Source organism: Ciconia boyciana, chromosome 13, assembly GCF_034638445.1.
Source record: "Ciconia boyciana chromosome 13, ASM3463844v1, whole genome shotgun sequence".
Classification (NCBI taxonomy): Eukaryota; Metazoa; Chordata; class Aves; order Ciconiiformes; family Ciconiidae; genus Ciconia; species Ciconia boyciana.
The window spans coordinates 5449431-5472805 of NC_132946.1; the positions used below are offsets into that span (position 1 = coordinate 5449431).

At 41.1% G+C, this 23375-nt stretch overlaps 1 protein-coding gene and 1 long non-coding RNA gene across 5 annotated transcripts in view; one reads left to right on the forward strand and one right to left on the reverse strand.

Annotated features, from left to right (window-relative positions):
* Positions 1–20093, forward strand: part of CARD11 (caspase recruitment domain family member 11) — a 116014-nt gene extending 95921 nt beyond the window's left edge. For all 4 annotated transcript variants that reach the window (XM_072877546.1, XM_072877547.1, XM_072877548.1 and 1 more), the window contains 15 exons: positions 378–432; positions 1669–1784; positions 2970–3073; positions 5821–5873; positions 6669–6801; positions 7371–7572; positions 8396–8522; positions 9642–9882; positions 10296–10392; positions 11449–11544; positions 12496–12628; positions 13183–13362; positions 14530–14654; positions 15493–15608; positions 16169–20093. In XM_072877546.1, coding sequence (XP_072733647.1) covers positions 378–432; positions 1669–1784; positions 2970–3073; positions 5821–5873; positions 6669–6801; positions 7371–7572; positions 8396–8522; positions 9642–9882; positions 10296–10392; positions 11449–11544; positions 12496–12628; positions 13183–13362; positions 14530–14654; positions 15493–15608; positions 16169–16373 — 1983 coding nt within the window. In that variant the 3' untranslated portion in view covers positions 16374–20093. The remainder of the gene's footprint in view (positions 1–377; positions 433–1668; positions 1785–2969; positions 3074–5820; positions 5874–6668; positions 6802–7370; positions 7573–8395; positions 8523–9641; positions 9883–10295; positions 10393–11448; positions 11545–12495; positions 12629–13182; positions 13363–14529; positions 14655–15492; positions 15609–16168) is intronic.
* LOC140658775 (uncharacterized) overlaps positions 1–23375 on the reverse strand; it is a 60920-nt gene that overhangs the window by 23931 nt on the left and 13614 nt on the right. The window lies entirely within an intron of this gene.

Sequence of the window (23375 nt, forward strand, 5' to 3'; positions counted from 1 at the left end):
GAGTTCTGCCCGTCATTATTACTTATGGCAATAGAGCTGCATTTTTACATTGCACACTCCAAAAGGATGCCTGTTGTATTAACAGCTGCCTGAAACCAGTCCCAAGGCACCCACTTCACCTTTTGTCTCTTTGTTCCCTCAGCAGAATCTGGAAATTGCAATGCAATTGGGCCAGACTTTTAAAAGTAGTTAGGTAGCTAACTCTCGTTCACTGCAAAAGGCATTTAGATACCTAAATGCTTCTAAATTTTGGGTCCTGTTGTTTAAGGGAGGGCAAATTTATTGCAGCATAACAGTGAAAAAGGGTGAAAATACCTGGTTTACAGTGTGTGGCAAATATTCTGCATTTGTGTTGATTTTTGTCCTCTTTCTTTTAGATAAATCCAAGAGCTAAATCCCCTGTCAGCATGAACAAAACATCAGAGTTTCAAGGTCAGAAAGAGCACCCATGCCCTTATTCCTTTTCTGTTGCTTTGTCTCATTCATTTAATCTCTTTAAGTTGTTTTAACAAATATGCCAACCGGGGAAATTCTTAACGAAGTCCAAGTCAGTAAAATAGACAGTTTCTCTCGTAGTGAGCAATGTCATAAATTAAAGTAGTCAAGTGTTCTACCTGAATGTCCTCTCCATCCAAAGATACCTCCACAGACGCACAATATTGCATCCCATAGCTTACCTAAATTTTCTGTTCACTCAGTTTTCCTTTTAGGTTACAAAAATTGTAAAGTCATCAGTGTAATACCTGTACTAAAAGTCATTATACTATTCTCTTTTTGCTGTTGGAAAAAAGCTGAGAAGACCCTAATCTAGTGATCATCTAATGAGTTCCTTTGTCCTTCAGCAAAAAGGAATTAATTTTAAATCTACAGCATTGCAAAAGCTGGGGGGAGGGGGGCTGACCCACCCATCAGCCAGCTGCCAGGTTACCAAATTAGTTGCCGTATGCTCATGTTTGAGCTACTCCTAATTCCTCTTATTTATGTAACACTGTTCTTGAACCAAAGACCATTTTAGGCAGCACTTCCTTTCTTTGTTATGTGCGGCAGCATGCTCACTGTTGTACAAAATATGCTGGGAAACATGGTTCCTGCTGCAAGACTTTGCATGTAAACAGTATGTTTGGAATCAGGTAACGTGCAACATCAGTACAAATTAGAGGTGCTGAGGAAGGGAAGGAGTCCACAATGACGTTCACACTGTGCTACCTGGGGCTGCTGAGGGATCTCAAGCTTCTTGGTCCCTGTTGTAAATTTTTTGTTGTAAAAAAAGCGTAATTCAGTGAGCCAACCTTATTGCAGACTACCAGATTCAGATGATGACGTTAAAACATGAATTAATAAAACAATCCTTTAATTTGTCAAATAGTATTCATAGTGCTAATAAAAACATACAGGACAGAGTTGAAAGAAAAAGCTGGCAAGAGGCTGTCCAGAGTGGCCTGCATTTCTGTACTTTGTCGGGAATCTTACAGGCAAGAAAAGGGAGCCAGAGCTACAGGGCACAGAGCGCTTCCCGGAGCCTCTGTCCCGTACAGGGTGGGGGAAACAAGCTGAAATGGAAAGATAATCCTAAGTGTTGTTGCAAATCTGTGAAAGATTCAGTATTGAGAGTGATCTGACATAATTTTCTCTGGTGTCTCTATTTTTCTCTGTCATCTGTGAGCGCAGCAGTCAGAGCACAGGATGAAGATGGGGCTGATGCCAGCAATGGCCGCACCGACACGAGTTCCTCAAATTCTGTTTCCATCAGTAACTCCATCAGCAGCTGTGAAGTCAGCAAAATTGTAAGGAGCCTCCAGATGCCCCTTGCCTGTCTACAACCATCTCTCCTAATGTGGTTCAGAGCTTTCACAACCCAGTATTAGCACTTCACTAGCATCCCAGCTGTGATCACATTCAAGACCCTTGTCAGAGGCTCCCTTAATCCTTTTACCAGCATTTTGTTAGAACCATGTTATTAGCCTTTTCCAAAATCACAGAATTGGTTTATGTTTATTTAAAGATATTTCAAAGGTATTTATGACCTCTCACTGTCTCCTTATGCCATTTCACATTTATTGTTAGAAGGAAGAGATTTTCTTTAAAAGCTGCTTTGTAATTTATTTAAGGAAATTTTCAGGGTTTTTTTGAGTTCTTTAATGCTTTTCCTGTCTATAAGTAACAGTGAGTGAGAAAAGGGGTGCAGATCACAGTTGGAAATTTCTGCATACCATAGCCAAACCATGTCTTCCCTGCTTGCTGTATCCCCGTAATCTCCCAAGGTAGATATTCCATTATACATATGTGAGCACTGACACAGCAGGACAAGCAGACAGAGAGAGTGCTCTTGCAGAGTGTTAATAACAAAGAACAAAACATCTTTCTAGAACACCGTGAAAAATGCTGTCCCCAGGAAATGAAACTTATATCCAAGAATAGCCAGGAAAGAACTCCCTGCCACTCGTAATAAGCTTAGCTGGGTTAGGAATATTCTTTGGCATATCTATTGGATATTTAGATGACTTATACTGTCTTCCCTGTAGTAAAATTTAGAGTTTAGTTTCCAGTGTAGTAGATTAATAATTGAATGTATGGAGATCTGTATTTTTCTTCCTCATTCCTACTATTTATATATATAAGTATACATACATTCTGCTTTTCATCCTCTTCCTCCTATATGTCAGCTGTGGAACACATACTCCACACATCAAGGGTAAAGTTAAAATTCTTTGGTAAATCAGCCGGTCATGTGGTCACAGAAAAAGGTACTGTGCCAGCACACAAGCTGTGCATATTGCTACAATACTGGAATATATGAATATGAATGGTCTTGTATGTAGCATTCTGCGCGTCTAGAATCAATTTTTCTTACCCTCGTGTGTGTTTCACAGTGCAGAGTACCACTGGCAAGCTAGCAGGCTAATGCGTCTGTAAGTTAGAAATGATAGCACATTTAAGACAGAACCTTTCTGTCACTTTTTTTTTTAAAGCAAACCCTGAGAAATCGCAATGACAGTATCATGTCTACCACTCCGGAGCCTCCAGGAAATGATTCAATAGTCCGACGTTGCAAAGAGGATGCCCCTCATTGCAGGTAGGTAGGCATGCTGGTGAAATATGCCCAGAACCTGTTGTCACAAGGAGGAGGCAAAAAGAGCCTTAGATGTCCTTGTGTCTGTCTCTAGCTGGAGAGCTTCTATTAGGCAGCAGGACTAGCTTTCTAAACGTCTCAGGGCTGCAGAGCTTCATCCCTAATTTTGTCTAAAACACTCATGAGTCTCTGATCGTTCAGCTGGGATGAATGACACAGTGATACCACTGTAGCATTGACTTTTTTAATGTACATAATAAGAAAGAGTACTGAAATGACTAGGCACCAATGCTATTGGAGAATGTGCTCTACCTTTGCAGACTGATACGGCTTCACTTTTTGCTTCTCAGGTCCATGCTACCTGTTTAGGAGCTCCATGCTATCTGCGCTTGTGTCCCTGTCCTTTCCCCTTCTCTCAAAGCCCCTCCTCCTCTGTAAACTCCAAAATAGAGCAGAGATGCTTGAATGTCTGTGAGGAATGGGGGGGAGAAGTGGAGGAGGGAGGTGGTTTTTGTCAGGCTCGGGGCTCTGTATCTCAGCATAGCGATGAGGGCAGAGAGATGCATTGCCCTCTGCTTCCCCTTCTGCTGCAGCTTCCACTTCTGTCCAGTCATGGCCCTGCGGACTTCCCCTGCGAGTGAAATCGGATCAGCTGGGGAATGGGAAGTTAGCGGCAGGAAGGAGAGAGACCTTGCCTTCCTCATAGTCCCCTAAATGGCACTGACCCCTTTTCTAAAAGGCTTATAGCAATGCAATACTTGGACATACTGTTTTGCTGTTGGTGTCAATAGCATCAGCGTTTGTATCAGAAATATCAGAGATACAAATACATTCCCTAAAGGTCCCAAGCAGAAGGAGAAAAGAACAAAGCCCAAGCAAGCCGGTTTAGAAGAAAGCAATATATGTGGAGGGTTTAGATCTTCATTAGATCTATTTGTTAGTTCTAATCTTTATTAGAACTTTATTTAGATTTTTAATGCTTTTCAAAACAAACTCGTCTCTGGCAGACTGCTGCTTTTGCCTCTTTCTCTGTGTAAAGCTTTGCAAGACAGCTTTCCATTGAGGGCATCCTCAGCTAGTTCTCCCACACAATTTTGTAGGCTGCTGAGAATTTACGCAGAGTTTATTCTAGTCTTCCTTAGGTTCTCCTATATTGTCCTCCAAGCCCCCTCCAAGCCCCAACGTGTGTTGCGTTAATTCAAGATGGAGAAAAAGGGCTGTTTTGTTAATTATTTGAATGTTTCATGTTTCAGGTGCTTAACTTGAAAAGCCTTTGGCATGCCTGAACATTTAAATATTTGCAGTCTATTACAGAATGGAGTAAAGACTACATGGATATTATTAATCTTGTGGACTTATTTCACTACAGCTCTGACTATATCCTGTTCCATATGTTAAGGCATTGGAAAAATGAGCTGTATTGAAATCTGAAAATTTTCCTCTTATTAGATACTTTTTCCCACTGGCATGTGGAAGGAAAAGGTACCCTGGAGCAAGGTTTGAATGTGGCCTTACTTTGTTGAGCTAATAATTACTAAAGTCAAGTAACTCAAGAGCATGCCCAAAAGTTCACTGTAGTTTATAACTTTATAATTAGCCTGCTAATGTTTTTTAACTTGTTTGTGAACATAATCCAAAATAATTGCTATTTGCATGCCACGTTGCAGGTTTCACAGTTCATCTGATCTTGATTTGTGTGAAAAAAAAGTGAGATCACAATTTAATATGTAGGAAAAGGTGTATTATTTCCGTGCTTATGCATGGTGTAAAAATAGCTGATTTTCCCCAGACTGGCTGCAAAAATTCACCTCTCACCTGAAGCCAGATAGGAGGAATATCAGCTCCACAGGAGACCTACAAATCATTCTGAATGGGAAAAACAACAAGCTGTTATTTAAACAGCTTTGCAACCAAAGGACATGCTTTAATGAAGTTCTTCTAGTGAAGCAGACAGGTCACTCACTCAGCTGGAGACCCCCAATATCTCTTTAAGAGCAAAATTTGGTGAATTTTAGCTGTTTGTGTTTAAGGCCAACCAATCTAGTCACCCTTAATAGGAAAGGTTGTGTCAGTGGGAGCTGGACTGGGACCAGAGCTGTGGCAGAAAGATTTTCTGTGCAAAAGCTTGGTCCACCCTGCCATTGTTACTGTAGGTATCTGAGTAACCATGTGAGGTACCATTAAGCTGTTATAAAATGCTTCAAGGACTTTAAATCAAGCAGGTAAATTACTCCTTTACTGATGCACCTCAGTCACTTCCCTTGCATTCACTCTGTCCGTCAGTGAGCTTCTGACATTTTTGATCTATCATGGAAAAAACCACGCTGCAGTATATATACAGCAGGTATTATGCAACCATTTATCTCAGTGCTGAAGCAGGTGTGGTGTAAGTCACACATATGAGACCATCAGTCAGCAGCTTCCCTTTGTTTTCAGCAACTTCTTCGTTCCCTTACTGCTGTTAGCAATTCTTCCTTCTGAATCTGCCTGCTGTTTCACAGGCTTCCCATGTTGGCTGACACACACTGTCTTCCTGCCATCTTCCTACTTCTTCCTTGGGCCCACAAATATGTTCCTTGCTTATTTTTTTGCAGCCGCACCATTGCCTGATGCAACACCTCCAACATCTTTCTTTTTCACAGAAAAGGTTCCTCCTTCAGAATTTAAAGAAATCTGCTGAAAGTTGGAAAGTGAACAGCTTTCTCTCTCTCTCCCCCTCCCATTATCTCATGCTTTGTTTTTAATTCCAGCCTGGTTGAAGAGGACAATGACAGCTTTGGATATGATGCTTTGGAGCTAGATGGTAAGCAAAAAGATAGTTTAACTATGAGACCTGTGTGATTAGTTCACCAGCTGCAGGTACTGTCAAATAATCAACTCCTAGTCTAAATAAGATGGGACACATAGTCTTGAGAAAAAATCAAGTCAGTTCATCATAACAAGAAAAAAAAAGGGCAACTAAGGGTGAGAATAAGAAAGCAGTTATTCCTGAAGAACTATGTGGGAGAACGATTAGACTGAATGAATAGATGGAGGGTGCTTGGCTGAGGTTTGTAGGTTGATAAGAAGACCTCCAACCTTAAAATGAGGAAAGCATCAAATTGAGAGGGCAAAGAATAAAGAAGACAGATCCAGACTCTTCTCAGTGCTACCCAATGAAAGGAGAAGAGGCAATGGCCACAAAGTAAAGAACAAGCAATTCCATTTAAACAGAAAAAAAAAGCTTTTTACTGTGAGGGTGGTCAAACACTGGAACAGGGTTGTCCAGAGAGGTTGACTAGTCTCCATCCTTGGAGATATTCAAAACCCAACTGGACAGGTCCTGAGCAATCTCCTCTAGCTGACCCTGCTTTGAGCAGGGGGGTTGACTAGACAGTCTCCAGAGGTCCCTTCCAACTTGCTGTTCTGTGAGAGTGATCAGGTAGGTCCGGTAAGCAAGACTGGCATTCCTTGCCATGGCCTGTGGACATGAATCATGCCTCTGCATCAGGAATTTCCTCCTTCAACTTTGGCTGGGATCAATCAAACATCCATGTACCCCTTTTCCATCTTTGTCACTCTATCTAGGACTCATTTGCATTCTTGTTACTCTTTTCAGATGACAGTCATGACAGGCAGTCACATGGAGCTCCTTCAGTGCACTCTTCCTCTTCTTCTCATCAGTCAGAAGGCCTGGAAGCCTATGAGCTTGAACATGTCAACTCCATATTTAGAAAGTTCTCTCTGGAAAGGTATTTGACACGCCAGTTTACCTACCATAGACAGAGACTGAGGGGAAAGGCTACTATAGTAGAGATCCTCCATTTTTCTATTAGTTGATGAAGATATAATGGCAGGAATATGATGTCACAAGTTGTTATTTGACACAAATAGCTCAGGATACTGTGCTAAGTCTTTACTTCTTTGTGTCGGCAGTAGTATAACATGTTATTTTGGAGCCCTTTCATAACCTGTAAACCAATGAAGGTCATCCTAAAATTTCTAAAACTTCAAGGCAGACAAAATGTTCTAGAGGCTTAAATTTATCCTTGTGATCTTGCTATCTTGCTGCCACAGGTTGCTAGGTGAGGTGCTATTATACATCTGAGTTATTCAGTCATGTCAGAGCACTTGAAGCTATCCAGATGCTCTTCTCCAGAACTTACGCAGTAATGAGAAGGATTTCTTTTAGAGTCCTTAGATCCTAGTGCTTGATAACACTAAAGGTTTATTTATATGTCTCTCATTTATTATGCATGCATTTAACTCTGGAGTGGTAGCTAAAAGCTGAGATAACTGTTACTTCTTTTCATGAACACAGACCTTTTCGTCCCTCTGTCACATCTGTTGGTCGCATTAGAAACTCCTGCCATACCATCCAGCGCGTAACACTGAATGGAGACAGTCTCAATTCAGAGATCACTCTGGTTGGGGGTAATGATAAAGGGAGCTTTATTAGCTCTGTCAAGACAGGATCACTGGCAGAGAAAGCAGGCCTTCGGGAGGGACACCAAATCCTACTGGTGAGCATAAAATAATCAACAAATAGTATAGGATGTCTGTCCACCTACACACTCACCGTAATACTTTCCTTTGTTTCTTCTCTCATCTTGTATTAATGACAAAGCACATGACTCATGCAGAAGAAAATCTGCTATTGACTATGAAAACATGGGAGAATAGTATTTACGGTCACCCAACACACACTTTTGCACTTTACAGTAGCTCTGTATGGAAAAGATTAGAGCAACTGATGCTTTCTCTAATGCTGTATTGTATAGTACAGCCCCTTTGAAAAGACTAGAATGGGATTTGCTGTCAACTTCCCAGTACTTTCCTGCCTGAAAGGAAGTTCATGCTACTTAGCTTAGCATGGTGACTCCTAAACCGTTCTTCAGAGTGGCCTATCTTGGGACTGGACGTGTTATGAGCGGAAATGGATACAGCTACAATATGAATGGAAAAAAGGGCTGCACACCTGCATAGCTGTCCCCAGCATCACATAAGCAGGAGTTCAATGGTGCTTCTGCTGAGTTGCTCTTTGCTTAGTTTTCCCTCCATTGCCAAAGTTCCCAAACCATTTTCCTATTAAAATGCCTCCAAGGGGAAAAAAAACCCCATAACTGATATGGGAAGCCTGGGATTGTCAAAGAGCTGCAGTTCTGTTGACTGCTAGCATTCCTAATTTGAGAGAAAAGAAATTAAATAATTAGAATGCAATCTGCATCCTGATAGCAAAGTATCCGCATTGTTTAATCAGAAAAAGATTATGCCGCTTAAAAAAAATGGTATAATTGACTCAGAGATTGAACCTGCACTGAAGAGTAATATTTCTTTCATATCTAGTTGGAGGGCTGCATCAAAGGGGAAAATCAGAGTGTTCCCTTGGATACTTGCACAAAGGAAGAAGTTCACTGGACAATTCAGAGGTGCAGTGGTCCAGTAACACTCCAGTATAAATCAAATCATGAAGGTAAGACCAAAAGTACTTCTCATCTAAAATAGTCCCAGGTCTATTATACTAACCAGTGTGGATGAGAATGGCAGAACCAGAAAATCCTTTGTGTTGGTACAAATCAGAAGCTTGTCCACTGGTGTTAATTACAGGTACTCTGTGTAACTGCTCCAGCTTTTAGCTTTGTGACTGAGAACAAAAAAAGCCCATATGCTTGTCACTACAGGACTCTGAAGAATTTACATGGTGGGCCAATAACGACATGACTCACAAAACACATTCGAGCTTATTTTTATGTACAGTTTTCTGTAATACAATGTGGTGAGCTGAATCATCTTTATCCAGCTGAAGTCGATTTAGCATTTAACTGATGGAGTTGCTCTGTTTATTACCTTTGTGGCTTTATCTTATCTTTAACAGCTGGAGTTCATGTGTGGTGAACAGAATTTGATTTTAGTGTTCATGGCCTGTAATGATAATTTCAGGTTATGGATCAAAAATTACATTCCAAAATCCACTTTTTACTGGTGTATAAAAATTTGAGGGTTTTTTTTTTGTAATGCTGGTTAGAAAACTTCAGCTGCATAGATCACACAGGAAGTGATGTCTTTGATTTTCTTTGATGTTTTCGAAGGTAGGAAAGACTATTGCAATTTTTTTGGAGCACCACTTAACTGCAGATAAAGCATGTTATAGATTGTGGGAGTGCCAATTAGAGCTAATAATAAAGGGAATAGCTTGTCATTAAAATTGGTGGCAGAACTCAAGCTGTACTTACAGGATTGAGCTATAGCTGTGTCTGCGTCTTTGCTGAGAAGTTCTCTGTTTCACAGATCACGTGTGGAGTACTGAAAATGGAGTTACCTAAAAGTATCATTATAATGAGAATATTCTCACAGATTCTGATACCAGCAGCATGAGCTATTTCTGAATCAATGCCTCATTAGTGCCTTTAAGGTGCAGGCCCGTAACCTTGTTGTAACTAGTGTAACTAGCACTCTAGAAGTATAAACCGTCTCTCGGAGGAACCTCAGGCGTTTGTGCTGTGTGCTTCTCCCAGAGGATGCCCAGGAATGCAGCAATACTGAGGTTCGACCAGTAGCTGATCACACTTCACCCCTTCCTTCGTTGCTGCAGGTTACCGTAAACTGCTGTCAGAACTGGAAGAAGGGCTTATCACATCAGGGGACTCATTTCATATCCGCTTGAATCTGAACATCTCCAGCCAGCTGGACTGCTGTTCCCTGTCAGTGAAATGTGATGAGATTGTTCATATTCTGGACACCATGTACCAGGGGAAGTGTGAGTGGCTGTGTGCCAGAGTCGATCCTTTCACGGACAGGGATCTGGAAACGGGGACCATCCCCAGCTACAGCAGGTGAGTGTAATGCTGAGTGACCACGACTGAGAGCAGTGGTTCTGTAAACAGGGAGATTAGTAACTGCTGTAAGGAAAGAGGTATATGCCTTCATTTTTGAGATAAGGCCTGGTGATGTTAAACTGTAATATGATCTATAAAGCTTTAGAAAGGGGACTCCAGATGTTACCTGAAAGAATAATGTGGGTTTCTCAGAAAGTAGCATAGAAAAATATGCCATGGAGATTCTTTAATCCTTAACTGCACTGCAGTCCTGCTCATTATTTTGTTCCTGCATTTCCTGTGTCGTTCAGTCAGTCCTCACTGCTATTTCTATTTAATCTTTTCCGTAGGCACAGACTGATTGCAGTCCAGCCTTCTTCTGAGTGGTTTCAAAGATATCTTGATCTATGTGATTCCATCCTTTCTTTCAGAGCCCAGCAACTTCTTTTGGTGAAGCTGCAGCGGCTGATGCACAGAGGAAGCAGAGATGAGACAGAAAGTTCATATAATACCCTTCGGGCACTCCGGGTAAGTATCTACAAACAAGGTCTTTTTAACACCTGTTACTCCACTGCTCCTTGTTGTTCATTATGTTAATTTTACAGAAAGTCCTGTTTACACTCTATGTAGGTTTTTATTGTCTCGGGCAATGGGCACCTTATGTTTGCTTTAAGTAATACTGTCCCTGGCAATGGACCTAGCTCTGGCACACTATCAAACCCTTCCAGCTATGAGGGAGTACACTTTAAAAGTCTAATATTTGTTCTCTGTCTTAGTTGAGCCTTTTCATTCTTCTCTGCCTATAAGCCCTAATGCATCTTCACATCCACATGAGGAAGAAGCTGTGTCCTTGGAGTTAATAATCAGAATTATTTCTCTCCTACCGTGAACAAGCATCTAATCCACAGAGCTATCATTGTCCCATATTAGAGAGACCTGTCTCTTCCAACCTACACGCTATGGAGGGAAGTGGGATTATCAGGTCTTCACACACAACAGCCCTGCCAATTTCTCCTTTTCCCTCAGTGAAACTAATTTGATTTTTCTTTCTTTAGACCCATGAATTCCATCTTTACATAATTAAAAACTAACTTCCTGGTATATTAGTTACTATAAGTTATTTTTAGAGCTTGGGAGACATACATGCTTCTAACATTTGCAGAGGCACTGTAGCCACTGCTCGTATTTGATTTCATTCAAGGTTAAGTGTCATGCATTCCTTCTGTACTCCAGTCCCCACTGATCAAAGGGACAGAGATCACTGGCAGAGATGCTAGTGAAAGCAAAAGCTTTGCATGCTGTTTCTTGGTGCAGAAATTACCTCTTTCATAAGCTGTGGAGAGCAGTCTCCTGTGAGGAAAGGAATGTGGAAGAGCAGTAAAAGAAGCAGTGTTTCTCAGTGTAGGCCATGCTATGTCTACAGTTTGCTTAGAACATTATATTTGGGATAGATATGAATCAATCACTATCCCTTCTACTGGAAATATAAAAGATCTGCTTTTGCTTGTTCTGTTTCTTGAATGCTGTGATTAAAAAAAAAAAAAGGGGGAGAGAAAGAAAAATTCCTGTGTTATTTTTTACTAGAATACATTGCAGCCAGAGGAGCCTGCCCCACAGAATGACCCAAAAGCCAGCCCTCGCCTATCCAGAGCAAGCTTTCTTTTGGGTCAAATATTACAGGTAATAAAATTCAAATACTCATTGCAATGTCTGAAATACTGGATCTGAACGGCAGATATTCTCAGGCTATCCTAATCTCCCCAGAAACCCCACCTCAGGTATAGAGGTTGTATTGGGATTTCTTCCTATCAGAAAGAGATTTAATATATGAAAAAGATGAATGGGTTGTGTTTTCTAACTGCTCTTGTGACGTGGGGTGTTTATTTTTAAGTGCATGCCTTCCATTACTAATGTAGCTTGATGAATTAAACATGTCTGCCATCAGAGGCTGAAATGTGTTTTGCTTGAACCATAAGGACAAATCCATTGGGCTAGACCAAATCCCCAAGTCTCTGTGAGATGAAGTTCTATCAGAAAATAGTCCTTTAATTGTAGGTCAATGACTCTGAGCATGAGAGACTGTGTGGGTGAAGGACAAAAAAATCTTGTGAAGGAAGACGGTTGTGAAGGTTAGCAAATATACAGGAGGAGGAATTAATATTTGGATAGAGGAATAGTTGGGTGGGTGGAAAATGAAAGCATGAAGCCTATTTCTCAGTGTGAAAATGTGCTATTTGGGAGGTTTTAAGTCTCTGTGGCACAGCAAAGAAGAGGCAGAGCTTTGGGTGTAACCTGTGATACATTTGTGCAAATACTCAGAGTGCTTATGTTACCCTGCTGTGGACACATCAGTGCTTGTACTGGTGATAGCACGGAGCTCTGCGAAGAAAAAGAACATGCCGCTTAAGAGCAGAGAACAAAATAAGAAATCCCAAAGGGGATTAACGAAGGCTCTGAATCAGATCTATGATATTTAAAGAGCCTTTGAATTCAGTCAAGAGATCCATGGAGTTTTGTCTTTGATAGACATAGGTAATTCAGATCTCGTAGATAACAAGTGCAGATTGATGAATACATGGGAGAATAAAGAATGTAAGAAATGAGGGTCAAATCTCTTTGTTCAACTTCCAGTTTGTCAGTAGGTCTGAAAACAAATATAAGCGTATGAATAGCAATGAGCGAGTCCGTATCGTCACTGGCTGGCCCTCTGATCTGGCACGGACCTCATCTGAAGCAAAGAAGCTGTTGCCTGATAAACTGGAAGGTATGGATATACAACAGTAATGGCTTTTACACACATGGCACTGATATAAAGGTTGTCTACGTAACAGCATGGCTGTGAAAAAATGTCATAGGTCTTTCCTATTACCAGCATCTATGGTCCACTGTGCAAAAGTTCGACAGCATTTGTGACCAAAACACTGATTTTGCTAAAAGTGCTTGGAGCACTATGCCTTCATGAGCAAGTTTAGGACAATGAAACTTCCTGTTTGGTTGGCAGTTCTTCCTAGGTGCTTTCTTGCTCTTTGTCCAAAGACATTTAACTCAAAGTAAGTCCAGCTAATAAGCAGAAAGATTCTCCAAGTAAGTGTCCTGTTAAACTATTAAATAATCCCTTGAAAGCAAAAGATACTTGAATTACTTACTATTAGGTTGGACGTCATACTACTGGATATATAGTAAAGACAACCCTGGCAAAAGAGAAGGGAGGACCAGTATGACTAACCATGTCATTTCTGGTTCATGTGTTTCTCCTTCTTTTTCTCCAAATACTGGTGGAGAGGAAACCAGAGGATAAATGTCTTGTTCTTCACTCAGATTTGGATTCCGAAAGTGAAATCAATAAGAGGCTCAGTCTGATCCCTTATAGCTTGGTGAGACCAATCCACTGTGAGCGCAGGCGCCCTGTGCTTTTCACCCCCACCATGCTTGCCAAGACCTTGGTACAGAAGCTTCTCAACTCTGGCGGTGCCCTGGAATTCAACATATGCAAGCCAGGTAATGGGATAAAAGAGGACCATGACTGTTAACCCTCAGTGCTGGAAATATGAACATATATATATATGTATATATATGCACGCACACGTAGGGGCATAGACATGTGATAGTTGCTTGAGGTACTTCAAGTCACATCAGAGTGATGTGTAGCTGTAAATCCTGCTTTTTGAGAATATCTGAGATATTTGAATGTTTTTGACAGCCAGTGCACATGGTTATGAGATTCTGTGTCTATGAATATTATCCATGTGTATGCTGTGTGGTTGCTAGGATGCCCCTCCGAGACTGAAATGCTGCGAGTGCTCTTTCTGTTTGCATACTGTTTGCATACTGCATATCTAGGCAATGTGAAATTTTGATTAATTTGTTTCTAGTATTTGCTATTATGAGGAATATCTTCCCTAGAGCGACTTTAGGTTTCTATCTCGTCCAAGGCTGTGAAGATTGTGCATTTGATCTGCTCGAAAGACTGATTTTCTTCCATGCTAAGTATTTACTATTAAAGCAATATGCAGTACTGTGATTGCTGTAGGGCAGGATTGTATACAACACAGCATTCAACACAGCTGACGTTTCATTTTTACACTAGTTTCGAATACCCACCGCATAGTACGCAGTCTTACAGTTATCCAGACAGAGAAACTGAAAAGTTAAGTATTACAATAAATATCCCCTGTCTTGCAACATAAAACAAAAGCTTTGATGTAGAGCTGCAATTCACAAGGGGGCCAGTACCACACATTGCAACCTAAGCCAAATTTTTTGAAACTTTAAACACAAATGTTGGAACACTAAATCCTTGTTTTAGAAGACTATACTGAAGAGACCTTCTTTTTTCAGCACCTCTCAGCGTCCTCCAGCCCTGAAATGTTACTATATAACATTAGGTGCTGGAATTGTATTTACTGTTTTAATTTAATGCCTTCATAGTGTTGTAGTAATTGCCCAAGGACTCATTGGTGCAGGATATAGCTGAGATGCTCAGCTGTGATCAGATTAAGCTTTAATTGAATTCAATGGAAGAAATGAGGCAGCTGTTAAGACAATTCATTGCTCGTCTTCTTTCCCTGAACCATCCTTACATCCTATGTGAAGTACTACTGGATAGTTTTCTAGGAGTTCTGTTGCTGTAATCTTGATTTTGTCCTCATCCACATCTCTTTCCAGATATTGTAACAAAGGAAGAGTTCTTAAGGAAGCAAAGAACGGAGACTATCATCTTCAGTAGAGAAAAGAATCTCAACACATATGAGTGTATTGTACCTGCCAATATTGAGGCTGTCACTGCCAAGGTGCTTAGAGTACTCTGTATCCCTTCGATAGGCTGTCTGTGAATCTGTCTGCAATGTATGTTTCTTCTTGAATAAGAGACTGACCAATATACAGTTGCATGTTCTCTCTTGCCCACCTTCAATCTCAGATTTCTATTTATTCTCCCAAATGGCTTTTATTTGTGCTCTTGCTTTTCCTTTTCTTTTTCATCCTCAGCCATATCCTTTTATATTCTCGCTCATTCCCTGTGATGACCCACATTGATGCCGCAAAATATCCTTTCATTTACTATGCTCCATCCCTTATTCAATTCCTTTTCATATCATAAGTATATATGAATGTGCAAGAGAGTAAGAGATACAAGGACCTAGACAAAAGAAAGGATAGCCTGAAACAGACACAGGGGTGTACAGTACAAAGATAACAATGTCAAAGACAGAGATCTTATATCAAGTAGAGTAGATTTGATGCACAGCATGGAAAAAAGGAGAATTAAAGTGATGGTTTTTTCTCTCACAAGTAGTTGCAGCAGATGTTCTTTCTGAACAAAGAGCCAGTATGTGTGTTTGTGTATATATGTAAAACTGGCATTTTATCATACTCTTCATCTTTAGATCAATCCATTTCTATTTTCAACCTTTTCAGAAAGCTATTAAGCTCAGCTGTTATTTGACTGACTAGTTGTAAACCAGTAGGAGGAGTTTGGACTTTAAATGTATATTTGATTAAAAGGTTTTAAATCACTACAATGGTAAATGGAGAGCTTTTCAGCTCACCCCATAAGGTATGGATACCTTTATCTCGAGATTCCACAGCAGCGAATGTTCCTTTGTGACGCTGTTATGACTTTGTTTTTAGAACAAGCATTGTCTCCTGGAAGCTGGAATAAGCTGCACAAAGGATTTAATCAAAGCCAAGATATATCCTATTGTTCTTTTTATCAGAGTCTCAGAGAAAAACATCAAGAGGTTCAGGTAACATATCAAACCTTTTGCATATTTGATATTCGGTCTTATTCAGTGAATAATTCTCGAGTCCAATAATGTTCTCACTGAGAGAAATAAAGAACCCCTTCTCTCTTCATCTGGTGCTTCTATGTCCACTATTTCCTCCCATGACTCCTCCCTGAAATCTTACAACCAGGGAAAGTAGGAATTCCCCAAATGTAGCACTCTTTCACTGTCACTGATAGCAATGAGCATTGTGGGAGGATGAGACTGAAGAACACGTGGCTTTCTCCACGCTCAGCCTTCCCACGGCATTTTTTAAGGTAATGCTAGCTGGAAGAGGAAAGGTCGTAAACACTTGCACTCTCCCTGCATTCAATCCTCTTAAATTGTTTCCCCATAGCAAATATTTTTCCTTGGGGGCAGCATGGAGGTAAGGGGAGGATAGACCTGGAGTAGCTGTATTCTCCACTGCTTTTATTGCTTGTATATAGTCAGTAGAAAATAAATTCTTGATGGGACAGCTGGGACTACAGGATTAACTTAAAATGTAAGACATTTATTTTTGGTCTGCTCATTTGATACAGGAAACTATTGCCAAAGCCGGAGACTGAAGATGAGTTTTTACGTATGTGCCGTCTGAAGGAGAAAGAACTGGAAGCACTGCCATGTCTTTATGCCTCTGTAGAGGCAGATGCATGGAGCAGTATTGAAGATCTTATCCGAACAATAAAAGACAGGATCGGAGAAGAGCAGCGTAAAACCATCTGGATAGATGAAGATCAGCTATAAGAAACAATTAGTAAAGTGGAGCTCTTTGGTGACAAAAGGACATACCCAGGTGGAGCAGGGGCTCGCAGAATTCTCTGATTAGGTGCCCAGCGCTCACTCCTGTTTCACCCTTGCTGGCTGGGGACTTCCTGCTAGCAGAACGCATGTATGGAATGGAACTGGAGCTGTGTTGAATAGCCAATGTCTCAGATGCTGGGAGTCTAGGATGTGGGTCAGACCACAGCCACCACCACACCTTCTGACCCACCGGCATCTCTTAAGGGACAGCAGCTGTTCAACATGTGAGAAGGACAAAGATCTGGAGAGGGAGCTTGGGGTAATTTATTATGTTGAAAATATGAATCTCATTTGGCTCATTGGAAACTTCTGATGAGACCAGATGAGTGGAATCTAAGAGGAATAAAGCATAGGGATTGGGCTAAAGGATATGGAATTGAGATGTGCCCCACACGCACCCTGAGGTGAGATTCTGAACATACCCAATTAAGGAAGCTGAAGGCTGGTTGGTAGCAACAGAAACACTACCTCTGTTGGCCGTAGCAGCTCTGTAGTCCTGTTTTTCCATAACCATTTTAATCAGAAGATAATAAAATAGCTATTATTCCTGGCATTAATTCAAATGACAGTTTTCCCTTCCTTTTTAAACCCCAGTTTTATTTAACAGTTTTGCAGGTTTCCTTTGTAGCCCTGGCACTTACGGGAAAATAGACTCCACTGTCCCAATGGCACATCAGATCTTTCCAGATCTGCCAATATTTCATTTAGTTTATCCCTGCCTCTGCATTGTATTCATTTGTACATCTCTCAATTTTTAATATTTTTTACTCGTGGAAAATACCATGGTGCCTTCTCCAGACAACAGGTTTCTCTGTTTCTCCACTGAAATCTGTATTTCTCTACAACATCATCGCCTGCCAACATGCCTGCTCTCAACAGGAGGGACTGTTCTGAGAAGAAGAAAAGGAGAATTTCATAAGCCAGTAATCGCTGCAAGCCACTCAGTCCTTGACCTCTCTGCCATGATTGACAGCAAGGAGACCAGCAAGCATTACACTGTGCTGTGGCCAAGTAGGATAATATTTTCAAAACTGTGTACATGACTTAGACAACCACATCCCGTTTTCAAAAGCACTTAACTCCTCAGAGAGTTTAAGTTCCACTGATAATGAGTGGCACTTAGACTCCTAAATCTCTTCAGTCTTTTAAAATATTTCCTCTATACATTAGACACTGTATTGAGACTGCCAAATGGATTCAATAAAACTGACCAGATAATAATGACTTGCACAACTGCTGATCTGAAATGCAGTAAAAATTGACCTACAGATGAGGAGTTGTACATCCCATTATCCTTAGATCCTTCATTCCCTGCCATATCCCTCCCTTTTAAGATGCATTTAATAACAAATTTACCTTTGCTTCTGTGTTCATCCCAAGTGCCCCTTCTTGGTGCTTCAGGCTGGCGTGCAGCAGCTGGCAATAAAAAGACAAACAGAATCCAAGCAAAACATCTGGCCTGGTTGCCCTCACTAGATTAACTGCTAGGTTGTCTTTGCAATGAGCTTCTGATGTTGTGGGTGTCCCTCAGGTAGATCGGGTACGTTCACGTTGCCTTGTGTGATTGTGCTTTTCTGCTCTTCTCTTTTATGCACATCATTTTTTAACTAATGGTATCTTCTAGAAGTCATTTATGTCACTTTACATCTAACTTTCTGCTACTGTGTTTCTCAAATTATTAATGTTTGAAAGACGGTTCGTAGCTAGCGTTTCTCAGAGAATAGCTCTTTACCTGCCCAATGCCATCTCTTTCGACTGCAAGCAGGGGGATACTACTATTTTGCCATCTCTTTACAAAGTACAGGCTGCATACACAATCTGCAACTCCCTCCAGGGCAAAGAATAACAACCAGTTGGGGTATATATAGAACAAATTGGATGATTCTTCAGAGATCCTCTGTAGCTCAACCAGAAATAAGAAGTATCAGGTGGAAAAGCGAAGCCTTTCAGGAGCATTTTGCATTCATTCCTAATGTCCTGATAATGCAACCTTGTGTAACAGCTGCCCGTGGTTTGTTACTGCCCCTCTTGTGATAGTTTTGAGTCCACAGCTGAGCAATGGGAGGAACCATAGGAACGTTTCTCAGCTGCTTCAGCAGAAAGTTCAGCCAGGGCAGCGGCAGATCCCTTCAGGAGCAACCAGCCGACTGCTGGACAGAACTCATAGGATGTCTGTGTCCCACTGGCTGTGCCGCAGGGATCTGTAACATCTGGTGGAATGGCTAGAACAGACGGCTCGTGGGGCGGAGAGGATGAAGTATCTCAGACTGCCATGGTTGTTTCTGCAGTGATCTTCTCTCACCACAGCTTTATTTCTGTGCCCTCTTTACACAGGCAACAGCTGTGGATGTGATTTATCTCACTTAACTTTAGACATAGGAAAGGTACATGCCAAAGTCCAAGGGAGGTTCCTTCTACAATGAATGGAGATACACCTCCGAAGAGCTATTTGTCTAACTTGTAGATGGCTATCTAAGGATGAGACGAATTGCCCTCTGAACTGTCTAGGGTTTTTTTCATGGACTATAGAAAGAAACTAGAGAATTAGCCTGGCCTTTAGTATTTAGCTTTTTGATCTGTAATTTAGGACAGCTAAACCACCTTATGGGAGAAGTGGAACAAGACATTCAGGCAGAGAACAAGAGATCTAATTATTTCTGTGAAACAAGAGAGAAGTGAATACATGGAACAGACTTTTCTTCTTGGTATCCAAGTACATCTCCTGTAAATTCCCCGCTCTGCAGATACTATAAGGTATTGTGGTTGTCTGCTCATGTGATGCAAAGCAACCAGAGTCTGTTAAGTGAAGTTCACTGACAGAGCTGTGTGCTGTAGCCTGCATACCCCTCATCTCTCTTTGACTCAGTGGAGAAGGACTGAAAACTATATTCCCCCTTCACTTCTGGATGTGAACTCAAAGAGCAAATCTATAGCTGGAGCACGTTCCCAGAACTGCAACAGAGCAAAAGGGGCCATTATCATTTACTCTAGCTGAGGAGGTGTTTCTGATCTAGATCCAAATGCTGTCCATCTAAACTGGAAGAAATTAACCCCTGCATATTTTGAAATATATTCAAATCTACAGGCTTGAAAAGAGGCCATGAATTTCCCTAAATGTCAGAGTGTTGGAATCACTGTGGATTCCAGGTCCTGACCTGGCAGATTTGAAGTGCAAACTTGGAACTTGGGCTGTAGATCGTTGCAGTATTTTTCATGCTACTAAAGTCTCACTTGTGAGGTATTGCTTTAAGCTACCAACCACTTCCCTCCTCACATATACATGTCATACATACAAACCTGGGCTCCTCATCACATATACAAATGCCCACCTAGGCGTACCCAGCTTCAGTAGTGATTGTATGGTTGAAAAACTGGAAGTAATCATTAAGAAAACAAAATGGAAATTGGAGATGTTGTAAATGTTTGTTGTAAACAGTATCACAACTGAATCCAAAGCAGACTTTCAGCCTGATCTCATCAAAGTGTAAAGATGTGACAAGTGTTATGTTGGAATATTCTTTGGGTGTTTTTGTAATGTTAGACAGCACTTGGTGTAAGATTTGTGATCAATAACTGGACTTGCAGATACCAGTGAAATTCAGATAAATTCTCTAACTCCGTCTAATAAAGAGAAAAATTCAAGCTGCAGACCCGAGTTTGAACCGGATGCTGTGCTAGGACACCAGGGCTCAGACCAAGCTGCCTGACAGAGGCATGTCTGGATACCAGTTGTATATGTCTATCTAAGGTAAGCAACATTTACATCAATCCATTTTAAAATCAAATCACTCAAGGTTTTTAATTGAGGTCTGGGAACATTTATCAGCAATTTGTATTTTAAATTAAAAAAGGAGTTAACAGAAAGTCCGGGCAATTGTCCTGTATGTGGTATGCTACATGTTCTGTAAAAAGGTGTAAAGCGTAGAATAATAACCGCTTTTAAAAATCTATTATTGGGAAACTACTTCTTCTTTCCTTTAAGAGATCACAAGAGCTTGTTGAAAAACTTTCAGATGTAGATTGTTCTTTGGAAAATGTCATTGAAAAATTGGCCACTAGAAAATGCAACTGGAAAATTTTTCAATGGAATATTGTTTTGTTAGAAAATGTGTTTCCATCCAAATCAATTGCCTATGGAAATGTTTCCATTCTAACATTTCATTTTTTAAAATCTTAAAGTATTTCAATAATACTGAAGTAGTCCTTTTCAATATTTCACATACTTTCAATCTTTTACCTGAAAACATTTTTTTTTAATTTTTTATTTTTATAGTTGAAACATTTTTAAAAGTCTACATTTAAACATTTGATTTGACTGAAACACTTGTTGAAGAAAATTTTTTATTGACGTTTATATACTACAAAATAATGGAAGTAATGGCTTATAGCTATCAGATGTGGTATAATGTCTATGATCACCAGAAAAAAATCAAACTGAATCTGGCTTTGCATTTTGTTTAACTCTGCTGCTAAAATGATGTATTATACAAGTCAGTATCATGCAGTTCAGCACATTGGGGAATTGTTGCAGGTAAAAATTTCATGCAAACTTTATTACACAGAATTGGATATTCCTTTGGATCAGGATTCTGGCTGGAGGCTAAGCTGTCAATCGGTCTGTCTGCAGCACAGACAGCTCTGGCAGCACAGCTTGCAAGGGAGGAGGAACACACACAAAGCAGACTTCTGCCTATGAACTTGAAGTGGACATAGTTGCCAAAGCTGGAAAAATGCCTGTAAACCTGTTAGAGGTTTCTGTATTCTTTTATGCCAAGCTGTTTTCATGGCCTAGGGTTCGAAAACTCTGTAGCAAGGATGAAGTCAGAGAGACACTATTCAGGTAGACTGACTTCAGCTCTGAGGGGTTCAGACTGTGTGAACCCTGGAGCTGTCACGCAGGTTACAACACTGCATGGGCACATGAGGCTGAGATGTTTAAGCAGCAGTTATTTTGCTGTCCCCTGGAGACTGGAAAAGCAAGACACAGTTTGGGGTTTGGGACTTCTGGGAGAGCAACATTCTAGGATTTTGCAATTATTTGAATTGAGTATGCCGAGTCGTTCAGCATTAATCGGCTTATACTGTGAAGCCTATCAAATGCGTTCCCCTTTGGTGCAGTTACTATCTCCCTTGCTCTCGTTCAGTTCTGAGAACTGAACAGTATAGCAGTATTTTGTGCTATATACCATTAACAGCTACACAAGAATTCAACCAAGAGATTGTGATTCCTTTCTTATAAGTTACTTTGTTTTCCCCATTTCTCTTGCTTGCTCAGTTTCCAGAGTTCTTGTTTGCTCTCCACTCCATGTAATGCGCCCGCTGATTCTGGGTTTGTAGCCCTGAGATCCTTCATCGCAGCACTCTCTATGCAGTGGTCTAGTGCACCAAAAGATTAGGAAAAGTATGTAAATTGAAACTGTAAGTCTAGAAAAACCTTGTGCTTTACCAGACTTGTCTGTAGAAGAAAAAGGAGGCTCTCCCATGGATCAATGCAATGTGCCTTTTCACTTTGTAGACCTAATCCTGGTGTGATTTTTGGTTCAAGAGCAGTGAATAGGGTTCTTTTGCTCTGGCAGCTTGGACGCCAGTACAGCTGTTGGCTGGGACACCGCTCCTGGCATAGCAGGAGTTACACCGACACCACTGTGCGGGAGTCCTGCCCACACAATACCTGGAGGAACTGGGGTAACCATTCTATCTGATACTTTCCTGAACAGAAAACCTAATTCAGCCAACGCAGTGCTGAAAGACTATGACACGAAATTTCCTCCCGTACCTTTCAGGTACTGGAGAATTCTGCCTTGCTCCCACAAATCACACTTGATCTTTCTGCAAAACTATCTCTAGCCATCAGGGATGATCCTGGACCCAAACACTGAAGAATCTGTGCCATTCTCATGGACTTTCCCCTGACTCTTTCTAGTGTAAATTTTGGTCTCTGTCTCTGAACCTGCAAAATCAAAGAGAAGGCCTCCCATCCCTGTAGTTTTCATCTGTAGAACTAATGCTTTTTTTATCAAAAAGGTCTTGTTAACATCTTTGTACAGACAGAGCAAGTGGCCAGAGAGCTGATGTAGCTTGTCCACATAGGTCAGCAACGCGGTCTGGCTCCCCAACCCCTGCGCAGTGCTGGCTCACCTCGGTCTACGCTGCTCTAGTCTCAGGACTCTGAACGAGAGTATAATGCAAGTCTGGCAGCTGTATCAAGGATTTAAGTGGTGGCTGCCTTAAGCGGTGAGATTTCTAGTTTGATTTGAGAACCCTACCAGTAAGCCAAGTTAGAACAACAGGAAGCTCATCCACCCTCCCTCCCCCGCCTCCTTTTTTCTGTTCCTCTGCTGCAGAAACTTTCTGATGTTCAGATCAGAGGCTCTCCGGGGTTAAATGCACCATTAGTCACTGGAAAAAAGGGGAAAAAAAGACCCTTTAAAAGCAGATGGTGGATGATAGAGAACCTATTTGAGAGTAAATATCTACAACAGCATGTCTGCTTCATCAGATATTAGCATCAAAAGCTGTCTGACAATTTAGCAACAAACAGCAATATTGATTTTCTTCCAAACTGCAGATACAGAAAGACAAAGATGGGGAGACAGCTCTTTCCGTAGGATCCCCATCATGCCCGGGCAAATAACAAGACAGGACCGCCAGACAGTAAAGTACCTGCAACACCCAATCCCGTCAGCATGATAACAGCAGCCTGCAGGTTAGAGGTTGTTAAAGGATACACGAGATAGTTCAGCTCCAGGCTCATCAGGAGTGTGTGCAGAATGGAGTGTTACCGTCCCAGGGATGAAGAACTGGGACTGGGGCCAGGACCAGGCTGTTCCCACTGGGGAAAACGGGAAGTAGCGTAAAGTACTGGAGCTGGGATGGAGTGTGGAAGAGCCCTGGGATGCAGCTTACTTCCCTTGCTGTTTTCAGAAGATACGTGAATTAATTGCT